This window comes from Dysidea avara, chromosome 1, assembly GCF_963678975.1.
Source record: "Dysidea avara chromosome 1, odDysAvar1.4, whole genome shotgun sequence".
Lineage (NCBI taxonomy): Eukaryota > Metazoa > Porifera > Demospongiae > Dictyoceratida > Dysideidae > Dysidea > Dysidea avara.
In genome coordinates, this window is record NC_089272.1 from 43,597,113 (window position 1) to 43,615,385 (window position 18,273).

General features: G+C 35.6%; 2 protein-coding genes across 4 annotated transcripts in view; one reads left to right on the forward strand and one right to left on the reverse strand.

Annotated features, from left to right (window-relative positions):
- The window catches only part of LOC136265242 (NACHT, LRR and PYD domains-containing protein 3-like), a 151,479-nt gene that overhangs the window by 115,657 nt on the left and 17,549 nt on the right, over positions 1-18,273 (forward strand). For both annotated transcript variants that reach the window (XM_066060103.1, XM_066060112.1), the window contains 2 exons: positions 17,033-17,132; positions 18,171-18,238. In XM_066060103.1, coding sequence (XP_065916175.1) covers positions 17,033-17,047 — 15 coding nt within the window. In that variant the 3' untranslated portion in view covers positions 17,048-17,132; positions 18,171-18,238. The remainder of the gene's footprint in view (positions 1-17,032; positions 17,133-18,170; positions 18,239-18,273) is intronic.
- Positions 8,997-12,051, reverse strand: LOC136250485 (uncharacterized). Of its 2 annotated transcripts, none has more exons than XM_066042694.1 (2): positions 9,935-12,051; positions 8,997-9,853 (listed from the first exon to the last, which is right to left on the reverse strand). In XM_066042694.1, exons 1-2 carry the CDS (start codon positions 12,039-12,041, stop codon positions 9,012-9,014), a joined length of 2,949 nt encoding a protein of 982 aa, XP_065898766.1. In that variant the 5' UTR covers positions 12,042-12,051; the 3' UTR covers positions 8,997-9,011. The 2 variants fall into 2 exon arrangements, with proteins under 2 accessions (XP_065898766.1, XP_065898773.1); XM_066042701.1 differs by having other exon boundaries at positions 9,587-9,705; positions 9,765-12,051.

Genomic DNA, 18,273 nt, shown 5'->3' on the forward strand with positions numbered 1-18,273 from the left:
ATATTAAGCACACAGTGAGCATGCATCAGTTCAATAAGGATCTGGAGACACATTCCACAGGGAAATTTTTACACCACTTTTGGCGCTTGCTCCAGTGCATGGGTAAAGCCAGAAAAGATTCTGATCAGTATAATTGTGGCAAAGTATAATTGTGGTAACTGTAGTGAAGCATATGAGTGTACAATACATGTAAACATAGTATGTCATTGTCTTGTATTGCATGCAGCAATTAATTATAAGTTGTCTGAAGGTGTGTTTTGCAAAACTGACAGGCAGGGTCATGATTATAAGTATCCATACACTGCCAGCTGCAATAATGTAGCTATAAGTTATATCAAATCCTGCAATATATAGTTTAGTAAAAGTAGGTTATTAAATCTTCTATACAAGGCTCTGGTGGTTATACAGTATAGTTCCATGGGCCAGTTAACTCAGTTCATTAAACTTTTCACTGACACAAGAAGCAAATTTCAACAATCGTTAAAATTACCCATACGCATCACAATCATTTAATTACACCACTACAGAGCTGTAGCCAGACTTTTAGGTTCTTTAGATGAAAAAGTGGACCTTTTTGCAAGCAGAATTGTTCAGTTGTATAGTAAAAGCTTGAGTGGTCTGGGGTATGCCTCACCCAGGATAATTATTGAAAATATATAAAGGCTAAACTTGCTGACAGTAATTCAGTCACTATAAATAGATTAGTACAAAACTTTAGAATAGGTTCAATTTCAGCTCACACACTGTTCTCTTAGAAGAGTTTTAATTGTGGATGTTCTATTAGAGTAGTTGACTGTTCTATTAGAGTATTTCAAATTTTAGCAGTTTTACCACTGAATTAACAATTTTGACCCCTCTGAGAAGAGATTAGCTCTTTCCATTTTTTCATTGTCCATGTACACTCTAGATGCAATTACACTTGGACTGTATGTAGCTGTCTAGCTAGCACATGGTAAAATTTTGAAGATAAGTGATTCAGCGCTCTATGCACCCCCCCCCCCCCCCCTAAATCTTCCCTTGCTGTGTCCCTTGGACCCCCTGCTTTATACCTACTTTGTATTCTGGTGCACCAACCCTGGATCTGCCTCTGATGAATTTAATTATGAATTAGCCAGCACAATGATTACAAATGTTTTTTTTTGTTGTTTTTTTTTGCAAAAAGCACTGACCATAATTATTACAGTATATGCACACTAGTTGTTTAATGAGATGTTTTCATGATTTTTAAATGTAGCATACGGTAAAAGAAGAGCTATTTATGGGAACAAAATTATTTCCTTGAGCTTCTATTATTATGAATAATAATGCAAATTTCAGTTGTGCCTGAAATACATTAAATTTTACTGTTTCCTATCTACTTGATACTAATTAGTGGACCTATACCCTTGCAAAGAACCACCAGAGGACTATTTTGAGTTGAAAGGATGAATTCCAAAATTCTTTGTGCTATTAGGATATTATTTTTGCAAAAAGCATGGGCAAGCACTGACCTGCATGGCTTACAAATAAGTTTATCAGGGGTGAATCCAGGGTTTGACATGAGGGTGCACCAGAGTATATAATTATAAAGTAGGAGATCTGGGGAATACAGCAACAGCAGCTTTGGGGGAGGGTGCACAGCGTGCTGAAGCACCTCCGTCCAAAATTTTACTTTGTGCTAGCTAGAAATATAGTAGAAGCTACAGTACAGGTGTAATTGCATCTAAAACATACATGGCAACCAAATCTGACAAAAACTGACTCAACCCAAGTTATATATATTCTTATAATATAGTCAATTAAACAACTTTTCTACACTTATTAGCAGCGACCATGGAGTACTTTCAATGACCCATGGATAACTGAGCACCATGGATGGTTACAGACATCTTGTATCAAAGCAAGACAACAGCGCAACTACGCAGTGTGCTTAATTGATTAAGGATATTATAGTTGGATTGGAAACAGTTTTTGTCAGATCTGGTTGTCTGTAATGTACACTGCATGTTGTAATCCCAAAACCTAGACAGCACATACTGTACGTATTACAGAGTATTTATGCCTATAGAGGACATTACAATGATGTAGTTGGGTTCCATGCATGTGGCGTCACCACTATCTTTACCATTTAGCTACTTGGGAGGAAGAAAAACACCCAACACTTGATTGTTGGTGTCTTGTAAAATATCCACACAGCTAATATAGTACATGTATATAATACAACACAACACAACTTGTGAAATAGAGAAACTCGTTCTACTTACTTCCACTGCTTCATTATACCTAATGTACTACATAATTCACCCAAAGGTTTAAACCATGCAAAACAGTGCCATGAGTTCACAATGAAAACAAAGTACAAGTGATAAAAATAATACACTGTGGTGAATTTTGTCCGAGAAATTAGTAGTGAGTCCAGTGAACTTCAATAACTTGTTTTTACTGTGTAGTTTTACAAGTAAGGCAATGATGTATTTTGATACAAACTGCTAGACTACACCCATGTTTTACACATGTGATAAATACAGAATCAAAATAATTAAGCAAACACATTAAGTACAGATATACGCACATAATTGCTATTCTAATCAATACTGTGATGTACACATGTAAAATATAAGATGAAAAAAAATGTATAGCTATACACATACTGTGTTATGCATATACATAAAAGTGTGATGTCCTGAAGAAGTGTCCATGTGCTTATACAGTATGTGTATATGCATACAAAATTGTTTATTCATCCAATCCAATCAGAGGCTCCTGGAATTCTTTATAGTTGTATGTCACCTCTGCTACCTCACTGGTCAAATGGTTCAATTCTATACTTTGATTTTGTTTAACCGCTATTATCCTGCACGCCATGGTGTAAAGTTTTTTGGCATGGGAGTATAAAATGTTTTTACATCTGAATAATAAACAATGAATTGTAATTGCCACAATCAGGTACGCCACACCAGCTGACAACAGTACTTGGGAAATTCTTAAGCCTAATGAATGTGGGTGCTACATGAATTATCACTAGGTTGAACAATAGCAAAGACTCTTGAACATTCTTTATCTTATTTTTGAAAGGATGCATGTGTGCTTGTATGCACAATAACCCTACTAGTAGAACGCCAGTTGCCAAGAGACTACCATCTTTGTCTAATGTTGACAATCTAAGTACAATTACTCTTACTAAAAGCAGAAACCCTGTCCAGTAAGAAACTTTGTCTTTGAAAGGACCAACATAAGTATCAAGTAATGGTTTGAATGTACTCACAAATTTAAAGCATGACAATAGTCTTGGAAATAATAGCATCACATTGAATGGTAACAAAATAAGAAATAGAATAAAACTCGCAACAAACATGATCAAGAATCTGATCCCAAATATATGAACACTGGTGTCCACAGACCAAAATAGTTCACTTTAGGAGAAAAACTTTATAGTACCGAAAAAGTGCAATGCATACTGTCCTCAATACCTTAGTATATGACAATGGAAATATTGTTGCAAGTACTGGTAGTGCTCTTCGTGCTGTCACCCTTTGAATAATGATGGAATATCGACTTCCTATAATAAGTAAAATGGCTATCATTATGAGATATGAAGGAAAGGCCACACTTTAGCATAGTCATCCATACCATTGTAGAAACATGTTTCAAATTCAACACAAGTTATGTTACAACTCTTATTACCAATCATTCTAATATTTTGAACATCTCTCATTGCCATTGTTGTATTTAGATAATGCTGACCTGATTTGAACAACAGTTCAGTGTTAGAAGTGAAATTGTAGTAGTTAACACTCTAGAGTATGAGTGTTATTGCTGGTATCATTACCATCATGAGGTACAATGTGGTATATATTAATAGAATTTGCTGTGCTGATGAAAATGGCATAAAATAATATCAGGTTGTATTCCATTATCATGTTGCAATGTGTTATGTAGTAACCTACAATACATATTCAACAAGTAAGAAATGTTCCATTTGCAAGTTGCATTACCAGTGTTGGGAGTAACGCGTTACATAAGTAACGCGTTACGTAATATTATTACTTTTGTGGTAACAAAGTAATATAACGAAATACGCTATAAAAACAGGTAATATAACGCAAGTTACTTAACTTACAAATGTAACGCGTTACATAAGTAATATAGTTACTGTAACGAGTCTAATATTACGTAATATTATTACTATAAGTAATGAAGTTACTAGTCTCGTTAGTAACGCTTAGCCACAACGAAGTAACGAGGCCTACTGAATGAGGCTTATTCACTAGCTTCTTACTTAGCCGCTATAACCAAGATTTGCATATTGTCTAACAACGCAATCATATCACGTGATAAGGTGGTAGTTTCACACGTGACAGCTTAAGGCTGTGGACACAAAGTAATATAATATGTAATATCATTACAGTTACTTTATTTTATGGGTAATATGTAACTGTAACTAAATAGTTCAGTTGCAAGTAATATGTAATATGTAACTAGTTACTTTTACAAAGTAACTTGCCCAACACTGTGCATTACTAATCAAATAGAAACCATCTTTAAGTACACACACTGTACATTGTCTTAGACATAATGAAAATAGAAATATGTACCTGTTATCACTGTAATGACAAAGGTTTATTTATATTATGTAGTTACTCTTCTTGCTGATTCGCTATTCTAAGATAGCTAGCTCAAGTCTATAATATGCTTATAGTGGTTCGTACTATGAATTTATGGTATGGTATATTTATTGTGACTATATAAACAGCATATAATAGAACATTCATGATTCACTAAAATTGTTGTCCTGCTAATGGTAACACCCAGCTTTTGATTGTGTATTGCTTATTTGATAAGCAAAACATACAATCTCAAATAGAACAATGGAAAGTTGCCTTGTAGTACACATGTTGTACTGAGTTAAAGGCTATTGTCAATTTACATTACAGTCTGTCTTAAGTTTCATTCATACTTCTTCCAGAGGCAGCAGAGTAGTGTACACATGCATCAGTTAATAAGGATATGGAGACACATTCCACAAGTACCACTTTTGGTACTTGCTCCATACACTACCTTGATGCATGGATAAAATACTAGAAATGATTCTGATCAGAGAATTATAATTGTGATAACTTTAGTGAAGCATCTGAGTACACAATACAGTGTGAACATTGTAGTCATTGTTTGCATTGCATGCAATAGGTAAGTTGTCTGAAGATATGTTCTGACATGCAGGGTCATAATTAGATTCTGTGCCAACTGCAATGAGTTGGTTATATGTAAGTTATATCAACCAGTCATGTGATATGGTAGTGTAATAAAAGAGAGAATTGAATCTTCTATACAAGGCATTGAATAGTGCCATGGGCCAGTTAACTTACATAGTTCATTAAAGTTTTTACTGACACAACAAGCCAATTTCAACAATCTGTAAAATTTCCCATACACATCACGATCACTTAAATGCATCCCATTCCAGGGCTGTAGCCAGACTTAGGTTCTTTAGATGAAAAGGCGAACTTTTTGCAAGATGTGATGCAGAATTGTTTGTCTGATAAAGCTTGAGGAATCTAGGGCATGCCCCTCAAGACAATTTTTGAAAGGCTGAATTCACTGACAATTCAGGCACTGTACTTTAGGTTGTACTTTTGCACTGAAATTCCAGGAAATTGTGTACCTTTTCCTGAAACTGTGCATGGACTTTTTTCAATCCCCTGGCCTTAAGGCTTACACTGTTAATTAAGCTGTAGAAATAAGTTCACGTAATCTGCATACATGCACACATGAATATCACCTAGTATTATATATTTATAATTGTCAAAATTAATCATCTATAGAGCAGTTAGTCAAGTACTCTAATAGAACAGTCAGTAAAATACTCTAATAGAACAGTCACTGCATGTAACACTATTAGCAATCGTTTATAGACATTGCTGAGTATGAAAAATTGCACCTGCAATACCATCCCATGGAAACACTTAGCCTGTTATATTATTATAGCCCTTTGCATGGCATTCTGTATGACAGCTAACTTTATATGGATTTTTCATGACTGCATGTACAGCTCTTGATCAATGTAGGCTACTTAGAATTTAAGGCATAATGAAGTACTAGTATACTTGTGCATAATCCTTCACCAAAAATGTTACATCTTTAACTTCTGGGGGGCTGTGCAGGGGCAGATCTATAATTTCCCAAGGGTGGGTGCTAAGCTAGGGCTACTATAAGTTTAGTGGGGCTTAAAAAGTGGCAACTGCATGGTTAATGCAACTATGTGTCTGGTGGCATACCCCACAAGAAAATGTTGCCAAGTTTACCCTTCTGAGATTGAATTTGTTAATAATTTCGACTGAGCAGTTTAGTAAAATGAAATCACTAATTCACTATTCTCTAGCAGTGGTATAGGGCACAGCATTAATACTGCAGTGTGGTTTAAATTCAGAGTTGAGGCCTAGCCTAACCGACGAGAAACATAATCTCCAGAAGCTACGACGTTTAATTCTAGTAGTTTAAACTAATGCTAATAACACTAAAGAAATAACAACCTGCAATATTACTGTATCTATGTTGCAACTGCTTTCAAAGAGTTTTCAGTTTGTTTTCACCAGGGAAAGGCAACAGGAATTTCTGATTCATACTGTGATTATTGTAAAGCAACTATCTTTTGGAAAGTTGGAATCTAAAGCTTATGTCATTTTCAGTATATATGATGATAAATAACTTTATATGTACACCCATAGTACTTTTAAATGCAATATACGAATAGAGGAAAGTGGTCAAATTTTGTTTCTTTTTAAAACTACGAGATTTTGAAAATAATCAAGTAAGGCTGGGACAGCCCCAGATGTTGTATAGTTATATTAACTTAATGGATGCTTAAAATGGTTGTAGTTGTAAAAGGAAGCATTTTAACCCAAGTATCAAGTTTATAGTTACAACTGAAATTACCCACTACACATTATCTCAAAAGACCGAAGTTGCCATTCAAAATTGAAAATTGATGTCTTATGAATCACAGTACATAAAGAGTTATAAATTTGTAACTTATACGTCAGGATGTTTGACATAATTTTGAGATAGGAGTGCACATGAAGAAGAAGAGGTTCAATTTCAGCTCTATTAGAAAAGTTTTAATGGTAGACGTTCTATTAGAGTAGTTGACTGTTCTATTAGACTATTTCAATATTACCACTGAAATAATAATTATTTGACCTCTCTGATTACTTCCTAGAAGCTACTTTCTTGCTCTTTCCATGTTTTCATTGTCCATGTATGCTTTAGATGCAATTGCACCAGTACTGTAACTTGTAGTAGCTTTGCACATAGTAAAATTTTGGAGCAGGGTGGTGCAGCAACCAATGCACGCCCTAAATTTACCCTTGTTGTATTATCCAGACCCCCTCCCCCAGACCCCCTCCCCTGCTTTATATACCTACTATACACTCTGGTGCACCTTCTTGCCAAACCCTGAATCCACCCCTGGTGAATTTAACCAGCTCAAGATTACCCATGCATTTTGCAAAAATCCTATATCAAAAAGCATTTTGGAAAGCATCCTTTCAACTCAAAATAATGTAGCCTCTGGCGGTTCTTTGCAAGGAGTATGTGTAGGTCCACTAGTGAGTATCATATAGAGAGGAAACAGTAACTGTCTCCTTACTTAGTTGATAAATGACTAATTCTTAAAAATGCACTGACTATTTATATGCTCACTAGCTGTTTGATGTGATATTTCATGATTCTTAAATGCAGCATATGGTAAACAAGTTCTATTTATGGGAGCAATTCTTCCTTTAACTTGTATATTATGAATATTAATGTAAAATTTCAGTTGTGGCTGAAATACATACGCTGTTCCTTCTCTAGTTTTGATACTCACTAGTGGATCTATACTCCTTGCATGCAAAGAACCACCAGAAGGTCATTTTAAGTTAAATGATGCTTTCCAAGATGCTTTTTAGTGAACTTTCTATTAGGATTTTTGCAAAATGCATGGGAAAGCTTTCAGCTGGTTCATGATTAAATTAAGTTTGAAGGTGCACCAGAGTATATACTGTAGGTATATAAGCAGGGGGTGTGGGAACACAGCAAGGGTGCATGGGGTGCCGAAGTACCCCCCTTCCAAAGGCTAGAAGCTACAGTACCAAATCTGACAAAAATTGACTCCAACCCAAGTATAATCAATTACACAAGACCCCACCCTTTCTACACTCATTAGCAGTGGCCATGGAGTACTCTCAATGTTTCGTAAGTAACTGAGCACCATGGATGATTACAGGCAACATGTATCAAAGCAACAGCACAACTATGCAATGTACTTAATACGTACATACTGTGTTATTAGAGTATGGAGGACATTTTAATGATGCAGTCGGCATGGGTTCCATGTGTGTGGTATCACCACTGTCTTTACCGTTTAGTTATATACAGTACTTGGGTGGAAGAAAAACATCCAACAGTTAATGTTGGTGTCTTGTAAAATATGTACATAGAGCAGTACATATTTATGAATACAATCTCATTATCTCACATTGTTATGTAAAAATAGAAAATTTGATCTACCTCTATGCAGTGTTTCATTATCCAATAAATTTCCTAAACCATGCAAAATAGGGCATGAATTCACAATGAAAACAAAGCATTGAATTTCACTACTAAATATCTGCCACAATAAAATAATATGTATTCACCATTAAGTAGTGACTGTCATGGTTGTCAAAGTAGTATGAGAAATTTGTAGTGAGTATTTACAGGGACCTTGTTTTACTGTATTAGTTTTTACAAAATTAACTCGCGATGTATTTTAAATACAAACTGTTAGACCAGCTATACCTATATTTTTTTACAAAAGAGATCATGTGATTAAACCAACACATTAATACAGGTATACCCACATCAACACGCGATGCATAGGCATGTAAAATAATTATAATTAGCTACGTACATTGCTTCTGTGTTATACATAATACATAAAAATGTGATGTCCTGAAGAAATGTACTTATACAGTATGTGTACATTATAATATTATGCATACAAAATTATTATCTTAATCCAATCCAATCAGAGGCTCCTGGAATTCTTTATAGTTGTATGTCACCTCTGCTACCTCACTGGTCAAATGATTTAAATTTGTACTGTCATTTTGTTTAACTACTATTTTCCTGCAAGCCATAGTATAAAGCCTTTTGGTATAGTAGTATATAGTGTTTTTACACCTGAACATTAAACAGTGGATTGTAATAGCTAAAATGAGGTACACCACACCAACTGTTAACAGTATTTGGGAAATTCTTAAGCCTATTGAGTGTGGCTTGTACAAAGGTGCTACATGAATTACCATAAGGTTTAACAACAGCAAAGACTCTTGAATATTCTTTATCTTATTTTTAAAAGGATGCGTGTGTCCTTGTATGCACAACAACACTCCCAGTAGAACACTGATTGCCAAGAAGCTGCCATATCCACTTAATGTTGACAGTCCAAATGCAATTACTCTTACTAAAAGCAGAAACCCTATCCAGCAAGAAAATTTGTCTTTGAAAGAACCAACATAAGTATCCAACAATGGCTTGAATGTACTCACAAATTTAAAACGTGACAGTAGTCTTGGAAATAACAGCACTACATTGAATGGTAACAAAATAAGAAATAGAATAAAACTTACAACAAACATGATCAAGAATTTGATCCCAAATAAATGAACAGTGGTGTCCACAGACCAAAACAGTTCAGTTTTATTACTGGGAAGAAGAATAACTTTGTAGTACCAAAAAAGTGCAATGCACACTGTTCTCAATACCTTAGTATATGACAACAGAAATATTGTTGCAAGTACTGGTAGTGCTCTTCGTGCTGTCGCCCGTTGAATTATGATGGAATATCGACTTCCTATAATAAGCAAAATGGCTATCATTATGAGATATGAAGGAAAGGCTAGTTGTAACCACATTATAGCATAGTCATCCATACCATTGTAGAAACATGTTTCAATACCCAAGTCAAGGTTGAACAACAAAATTATTGTACATATTCCATGCTGACATATTGGATGTAAGGTTAACATGTTAATGTTTATTATGTTCACATAGAAAATGAGTGTGTTGATGGTCTCATTGAGAACAGTGAGGTTGAAAATGAAAAGCATTGTTACTAGGATAATACCAGCTATTGCTATTGGTATGATGATGAATAAGTACATGTTAGAACAGTGTTTACATCGTGATGAACCAAACACAGCACTTAGACCATGTTGACATTGTCCACACAACACACCAGACCTGTTAAACTGACACTGTGAGTCAGGAGTGGACAAGTTGAGGTATGATGGGTAAGGTAAACAATAGTCAAACGGACAAGCAGAGGAAACTTTATATGAATAACCATGTGAATTATCAGTAGCATTTATCCAACTATTAGCAGGACGCAAGACAGTTTCATCATCCAAGTTACAAGATGTGATTGATAATGAGCTGTTCTGCATTATTGGATCACAGGAACATGCTTTCTTGTCTTCCTTGACTTGCAGGGTAAAACCTTTTGGACATCTTTTAAGTTCAACATAGAACATTTCTGGCATGTTATCTAAACCAAGAAAAAGTTTGCAAGTGTTTGTAGTACGACTGGATGGCCACAAAGTATAATTGTATTGATTACAGCCATGCTTGATGTGTGTTTGTGACAACTGGGAAGTATCTACAACAGCACACTCATCATTCTGGGAGTTTTTCACGATAAGAGTTGTGGAGTTGTGTCCCTCTTGTCGTAACCAAAATTCTGGTACTGTTAGTTCAACTCTTAATATCTGCCCTGGAAATATTTCACCTAAATTACCAACAAAACAATTGCTGATGTTATTTGAGCACTTGCATACACTTAAAGGGATGGGTCTAATTGGAGTAGTTTGGTTTATCACCATATTATTATCGTCTATTAATAAATTTTTGAACACAACTTTAGATTTATTTGTTTGGAAGGCTGTGCCAGCAAGCCACTGACAATCACCAAATGTTTCATCATCGTGTTGTAAGTTCTTAGATGTCATATATAAATTTCCTATCATTACTACAGGATGATAGCTGTAATTCTGTGTATTGTTTCTATTATACTTGTGAAACTGAAAAGGACAAATGCGCTCTGAAGTAACTCTAAGTGCTTTTTCTGGTACTGCAACATTATAAAGAGTGTTATAAGATATGTTAAGTTTAGTGTTCTCTGCAACAAGTACATATGATCCAAATTTTGTTACTAATACTTGTCTGGCATTATTGCTTGAAACTTCAATATAGAAATTGAGAAGTAGAAGAGATAACTGAAGCCTGAAGATGCTGTTGTAGTTAGTGTTATTTCTAATAAATATGGAACCATTCAGTAAAATTATTATAGTATTTGTGACTGAAATTAAATTGTTGCTGCTGTCATTGTGTGTATTAGAACATATTTCAGTATTTCTAATGAAAATTCGATTTGTCAACTGCCAGTATATTTCTTTTTCAGATTCAACTGTTATAAAATTAATATTTCTGTTTTTAGAGAAATTGCAATGTTGTATTTTAATGCTCCCCATTAAAAGTCGTGAACTGGAGGGTTCAATGTAAATCATTGATTTCATGTTGCTGTTGTTAATGAATGTGCAATAATGGAAGCTGAAATCTACTTGATTATGCAGATACTGGTTACCAGCAGCAAACACATAATCGAACATATCAACACATTCTCGGCTGTACATTACAACATGAAACATTTTTTGGTTAGGATTTCCAACATTTCTGATTGCTGTACAGTTAGAGACATTTACTATACTTATTAAATTACTGTCACAAGTATTCATATAGTAGTATAAGGCACTGGAATTATTCAGGTCATTGAATAATACATTTCTAATATGTATTTTGGAAGCATTGTAAGATTTTTGTGAAAATGTCAAATTTATTGCATATTGGAAAGGATTTGTACAAGACTCATGTAATTTGTATACAAGATTTCTTATTGTTAAAACATTGTGCAGTTCTTTGAAACTATACTGCTTCTGTCCAACCCATTCTTTATATTGAACAACAATGCCATTAATTTGTACCATATTTTCAGGACATATTTTGCAATTAATTTTTATAGTTACCTGACTAATAATTGAACTTCCCATTATGTTCACAGCTGCTATTCCTGCAATCCCAACATTGTTCTTTATTTCTGTCTTGTTTATTATCACTGACATACATTGGTAGAGAACTATTGATGCATTGTATGTGATGTTATCTTGTAATGAATCTGTAAACCGAAAGCTTGAGTACACTTTGATCCTGGAGTTGTTTGGGTTATTTTTAAATTGAAAATCAATATTTTCAAGTCTAAAGTTGGTTACATTAAACATTATTATCCTCACAGATTCAGCACAAGCTATGTTACAAGTCCTCTTACCAATCATTGTAAAATTCTGAACATCTCTCACAATCATTGTTGTATTTAGGTAATGCTGACCTGGCTTGAACAACAGTTCAGTGCTAGAAGTTAAATTGTAGTTGTTGATATAACACTCTAGAGTATGAGTATTATTACAGGTATCATTACCATCATTAGGTACTATGCGGTATATATTAATAGAATTTGTTATGCTGACGAAAAAGGCTGCAAGACATATCAGTTTGCAATTGTATTCCATTATAATGATGTTGTGATATGTTAGTAACCTATAATACATACGTATTAAGCAAGTAAGAAATGTTCCATTGCATGTAACCAAGTATACTGAAAGCACCTACATAAGTACATGTGCCGTCACATAAATGAGAAACACGCAGTTACGTATATCACTGTGATAACAATGCATGTAGTATAAAGCTTACAGTGTAATGTACAAATGCACTCTACCTGTTAATTTCTGTTGCTGATCTGTTATTCTAAGTACGTAGCTACAGTACACTTACAGTAAGTGGGTTTCGTTGTGCTATGAAAATATGACATGTATATTTATTGTGAGCATATAGAACATTAAGTTTGTGTCATGTTTTCAATATAATTCACTATATTGTTTTCCTGCTAATGGTAACACCCAGTTGTTGATCACGTATTGTAGTGCTGCTTATTGAGATTCAAGCAAAACAACATGAAATATAATGGTAAGCGAACTGTGACGTAATCTTACAAAAGGCTTTAGCTCTATCTACAAGTCAATGTTTCATCGTTCTATTGGAATAGTGCGCGTGCATGCAGAGGCAGCAGCATAGGAACACACGATGGGAATTCATCAATACTAAGAGGGTTTGGGTCAAGGAGATTGCTAAATTTGGGCCACTAGGTGTGACCAAAAAGCTACAATAATTGTATGGGGTTAGTTGTACAAGTCAGATTGAGTAAGTCCACAAAATAGTATAAATTTATAGTTTGGAGCTACATATATGTATGTGAGCATATACTGATACATAGTGTATTAACCTTACACAGACTTTTAATCACTTTTACAGAGTACAAGGTGAAAATGAGTGTAAGATTGAAATTGATGGAGGTGTAACTAGGTAGCCAGGAGCCTAACCAGAAAGTAAGGGGGCTGCGCCTGAGCATACATCAAAACTCCGAACATACCAACAATTTGGCATCTACAAAAGTTTACAAGCTTTACATGGTATGATATAAGGTCTGTATGCTAGTATATTATGGTACATCTGGCATTCCCGATTCAGCACATGCATAAACACTGTATCTGATACAATTTATTAAACAGGGAGGTGTCAATTTAGAGCCATATAGTAGTTACTCTTTGATATGATGCTGACTAAAAGTAACAATAATTGCCAGAACGTGGACCTGGAGATGGAAGTACTCTAACTTCCAAACTTTGTACTAAATGAATTAAACCTATATCTTTTAGTAACGTGTGTCCCATTGTAAGAGGTCTTCATAAGAGTAGCACTTATAAAAGAACTGCTAGATTCCTATTGGGATAATTAGCTATAGCAAGAGTTATGGTAATACTCTTGGTTATAGGAGAATGACATGAAGCAGTTCACACCTAGAGAAAATACATATGATCAATGAGTTAAAGAGATATAGGTAGATAGATATTGTGAGAAGTTTAACAATGTCACAAACACTTAATAATATAATAGGAGTGCATGCCTAACACTCCAATAGGCTTGTAACTGCATGGTATAGTTAAATGACTATAATTATACACTTCTATGTTTCCTTGCTGCAATTAATTTAGCTGCACAGTCATACAGTAAATGTTCAAAGGTTTTTGTCCTACTGAGCCAGCAATCACTCAAGGTTGAATTGAACAAGGATATACAATGGATACAGTACTCTTTGAATTACAGCATTCGCAAAGGCCAGTTCTTTGGATACAGTTGAAATTTTGAAGAAGAATGTTCTATCCTCTGTTATTTGTTCTTCAGACACATTTCTCGCAGAGCAATACAGCATTTCCATGTGTGTACACCAAATGGCTTAATTCCCAGAATGTGCATGGTTATAAATATTAACAAGCTAGGTAGCTACACCATACTTTGCCGGCAATTCATGACTTTGTATGGTATCCTTAATGTCAAATAGACATGATACATTTCTTAGTAGAGGTTGGACAAAGAACATTATTTCAATATTAAATGTAACAATATAGACTAAGTGAACAACTCTACTGAATGCATTTTGCAGGATGGCACTTATATACTCTTGATACAGTTGTCTCATATGGCCAGACTGAAGGGTCTGGTGGAATGGTAGGGAAAAGGAAAAGTGGACTAACCATGAGAGATGTATGTTTCATTCTTTGCACATAAATGTAAGTTTATAGCTGTATAGCTACATATGTGGCTTGTTTTGTGGCCACATGTCTGAGGAGTGCATGTGTATTTAACAGGCACTACTCCAATAGCCACTGTACTCTGATCTATGATCACAGTCAAATTCAATCAAGATTGATTATTAACTTTGACTATTGACCTGTAGTAAAAAAAATTGGTCCAGCTAGTTGGATACCAAATAGCAAACTGATTGTGGTTGACTATGTTTATTCCTGCGAACCCATTGTTCACATCAAAAAATCCTGACTAAAACTGGTCTGGGCAGATGTGACATCAGAATTCCAAAAGTAGATTCCACCTGTTGCAAGTACAGCTACAAGAGCTCAAGCTGCATAATCCTGCCATTGTAGTCCATTTGAGTCCAATGAGTTGTCGTTTTCAACTGTTGAAAATAAAACTGAGATAATCTAATAGAACAGTCAACCACTCCTGCAGAACAGTCATATTTACAAACAACACAGTGGAAATAGTCTAAATTACAGTACCTACCCTGTACCACATCTCATGATCAGACCTAGCCTAGCATGTGGGCATGACCTCTCAGAAGTTATCTATGTCCGCTGTATGCTCCAAATGAACATGTATATAGCCATATGCATAGATTTGAGATTCACATGATATGGTACGTAGCCAGCCAGCCACCATGCAGCAGCATGCAGCTCAGTGACCTATACAGAAAAGTGTAGCAAACAGTTGCCACTGTACAAGATTACATGTATGCAGCTACCAGATAAAGCCATACAAGTGTAGCATGAGTGTCCATGCTGGCGTATTAATTATGTATTATCAATGTTCACATGTACCTTAGCAGCTACACTGTACTGTTCAGTTTATTTAAGACCTACATGTAAGGACCATCCTTAGCAGCCTATTATGCTCATTTTTATATGCCTATTAGCTATGCTGCACTGCTCAAATTTTCCCTTATTATGCTCAATATTATGCTCACTTTATTTCATTGTGCTGATGTGTGTTATACAGTAACTTATGAAAAGTTGTCACTATACTTTACTTTTAATCTGAAATGGATTTAAAATCTGGTAAAGGCAGTTACAGTTGCCACCAGGTTTGTAGAATTTGCAAAATCAATTTATGCACTAAAATTAAATAAGGTGCTTGGTTGCTTTATTATAATGAATGACTATTGCAGTGGAGTATATTGAACACTTAATAATATGTGAGGGGGCATAGGAAAAGGGACCTATAGTGGTTAACATGGAATTTGAGTTATGCTAATGTAAGTAACAATAATTGCCAGAATGTGGACCTGGAGATGGAAGTACTCTACAAGTGTAAGCAGATATAGTATTATTATAGTTATGGGATTACTTACTCGCCATGGTGACTAAATTCATGATGAAGATGGCTTTGGATGGTGGGTAGGTATCTATGACGAATGTTTGGAGTAATTGACTGCATCCTAGCTGTTGAGTCTCTAGTCATCTACTGTTTCATTTCATATATCATTACATCTTGGTAAAGTACAAATGAAATATAAAAATTAATATTGTATTTAGAAATATTTTGAAGTATGTAAATATTGGGACTCTCATAGAGAATTTTGGGGGTTTGTGGGGCAATATATGGCAATCCCTCAGTGCACATTGACTAGTACTAGCTATAAAAATACGCGTGTTTGAGTTATAGTCTAATCACCAATCAATAAGGGCTTGAAATATAGAATGCATGGGTCTGAAGGATGATCATATAAGTTGACTTGAGTCTGTTGAGTGACCACAAACAAGACAGTTTTATAGGTGAGGAGAGCCAAAGTTGGCTTACACGTTTGGTCATTTGACCAGATTGTCCCAGACTAATTTGGTCAGGCCAGACCAGCCAAACCAATTTTTGATCCGGACCAAACTTTTCGTTCATTCTTGACCACTGACATAATCCCATTAATTTTTGCTTTGACTGCATAACTTGACCATTGCCTTTCACTTAAAATCGGCCTTGTTCATTGATTTCCACTTTCACTGACCACAGTCGCAGATAGTATTAATACAGTCCAAGAGTGACACCTCGAGTGACACCGCTAGGAGTGGAATCTCTGCCACAGAATGGCTCGGTAACACACATACAGTACACAAAACAGATTGAACGCATTCAGCCACAAGTTATTTTAATACCACTGGCCGTGCTGAACTGGTACGAGCTAAACATCCGGTCTTTCTTGCTCTGTCACGTGCAACCGGGTCTTTCAGCACGTGCTAAAGCCATGTGTATGCAAGTATGCAAGTCACGAGTGTTGATTGAAGAATTCTTAATTCCGTTACGTAACATGTAATCACCGGTGTTTTCATCGCTAAGGTGTTGTTGCCTTCCGTTGAAACCTGAAATTGATCATTCTGATAGAAATACCAAGCAGGAAGGTATGTGTGTACAGTACCCGAATGGTACAACCATGCGTGGCGTACGTATGAAGTACCCGTGAATGAGAATTTAATACATGAATTAATGGCGCGGCGTAGTCAAGAAGTTATACCGGTATATTGTAGCACACATGTTGGTAATGCCATGGCCCACCTACACCCGAAGGGGGCTGAAGGTGGGGTAATACATTGATAGGTGCATAACACACAATAATTGTCATGTAGATTTCATTGAAACAAATGGCACTGGTCATTAAGTATTCAGGTAGGGGGAATTGACCCAAAACTTTAGCCCTACTATGGGGCATTTGACAATCATTCATTTAGCACCTAAATATCTTTTGTTGTAACAAACCAAAATCAAGGTCAAATGTCCGTTGATCAAAATGTCTTGCATGTGCTAATGCAATTTGACTAGGAGAGTTCTGTAGTAACATCTTGGTCCATGTAATGTGACGGTGTGTTTTAAAATTGGCATATGCAAGTAGTCCCACAGTAAGAGTGTTACCTACTTTGTCTGTTTTACTGTAATCTGAAAAGGATTAATGAACATGCATCTGATTTGCTAAGAGTGGGTGGGGGGAGGGGTGTAACACTGTGTCCGTCAACATTAGCATCTTCCTAAAATGAATCCTGGACAATGGCTATTGACAATCTAATATTGACAGTGTAGCCAAGCTCAAGATGCTGCATGAGAGAGAGGTCATGATCACTGCCCCGTGTAGTGTACGTATACTTGTGCACCTTGTGTGTGTGCGTGCATGCACCTTGTGTGTGTGCGTGCATGCACCTTGTGTGTGTGCGTGCATGCACCTTGTGTGTGTGCGTGCATGCACCTTGTGTGTGTGCGTGCATGCACCTTGTGTGTGTGCGTGCATGCACCTTGTGTGTGTGCGTGCATGCACCTTGTGTATATGCGTGCATGCACCTTACAGCATGTAATTTCAAACTATGAACATTTGTTATTATTCTGTGCTACAGAATGAACATATAACATCCTGTATAGTTATGATGTGTCTTTTTATTTCATTTCTGTAGGCAAAGAAAACTAATGAAGATCCAAACTTTCATGGTGATTGTATACCTCAGTGAAGTGATACTAGCAGGTAACAATGATGAATGTGCATATCACATATTTGGT

Bases quoted from the DNA above. Each gene is read 5' to 3' on its own strand.
- LOC136250485 (XM_066042694.1), bottom strand. From the start codon at position 12,041: ATGGTACAAATTAATGGCATTGTTGTTCAATATAAAGAATGGGTTGGA. The intron at 9,854-9,934 runs GTATGGATGACT...TGCTTATTATAG, and splicing joins TGAAACATGTTTCTACAATG to GAAGTCGATATTCCATCATA.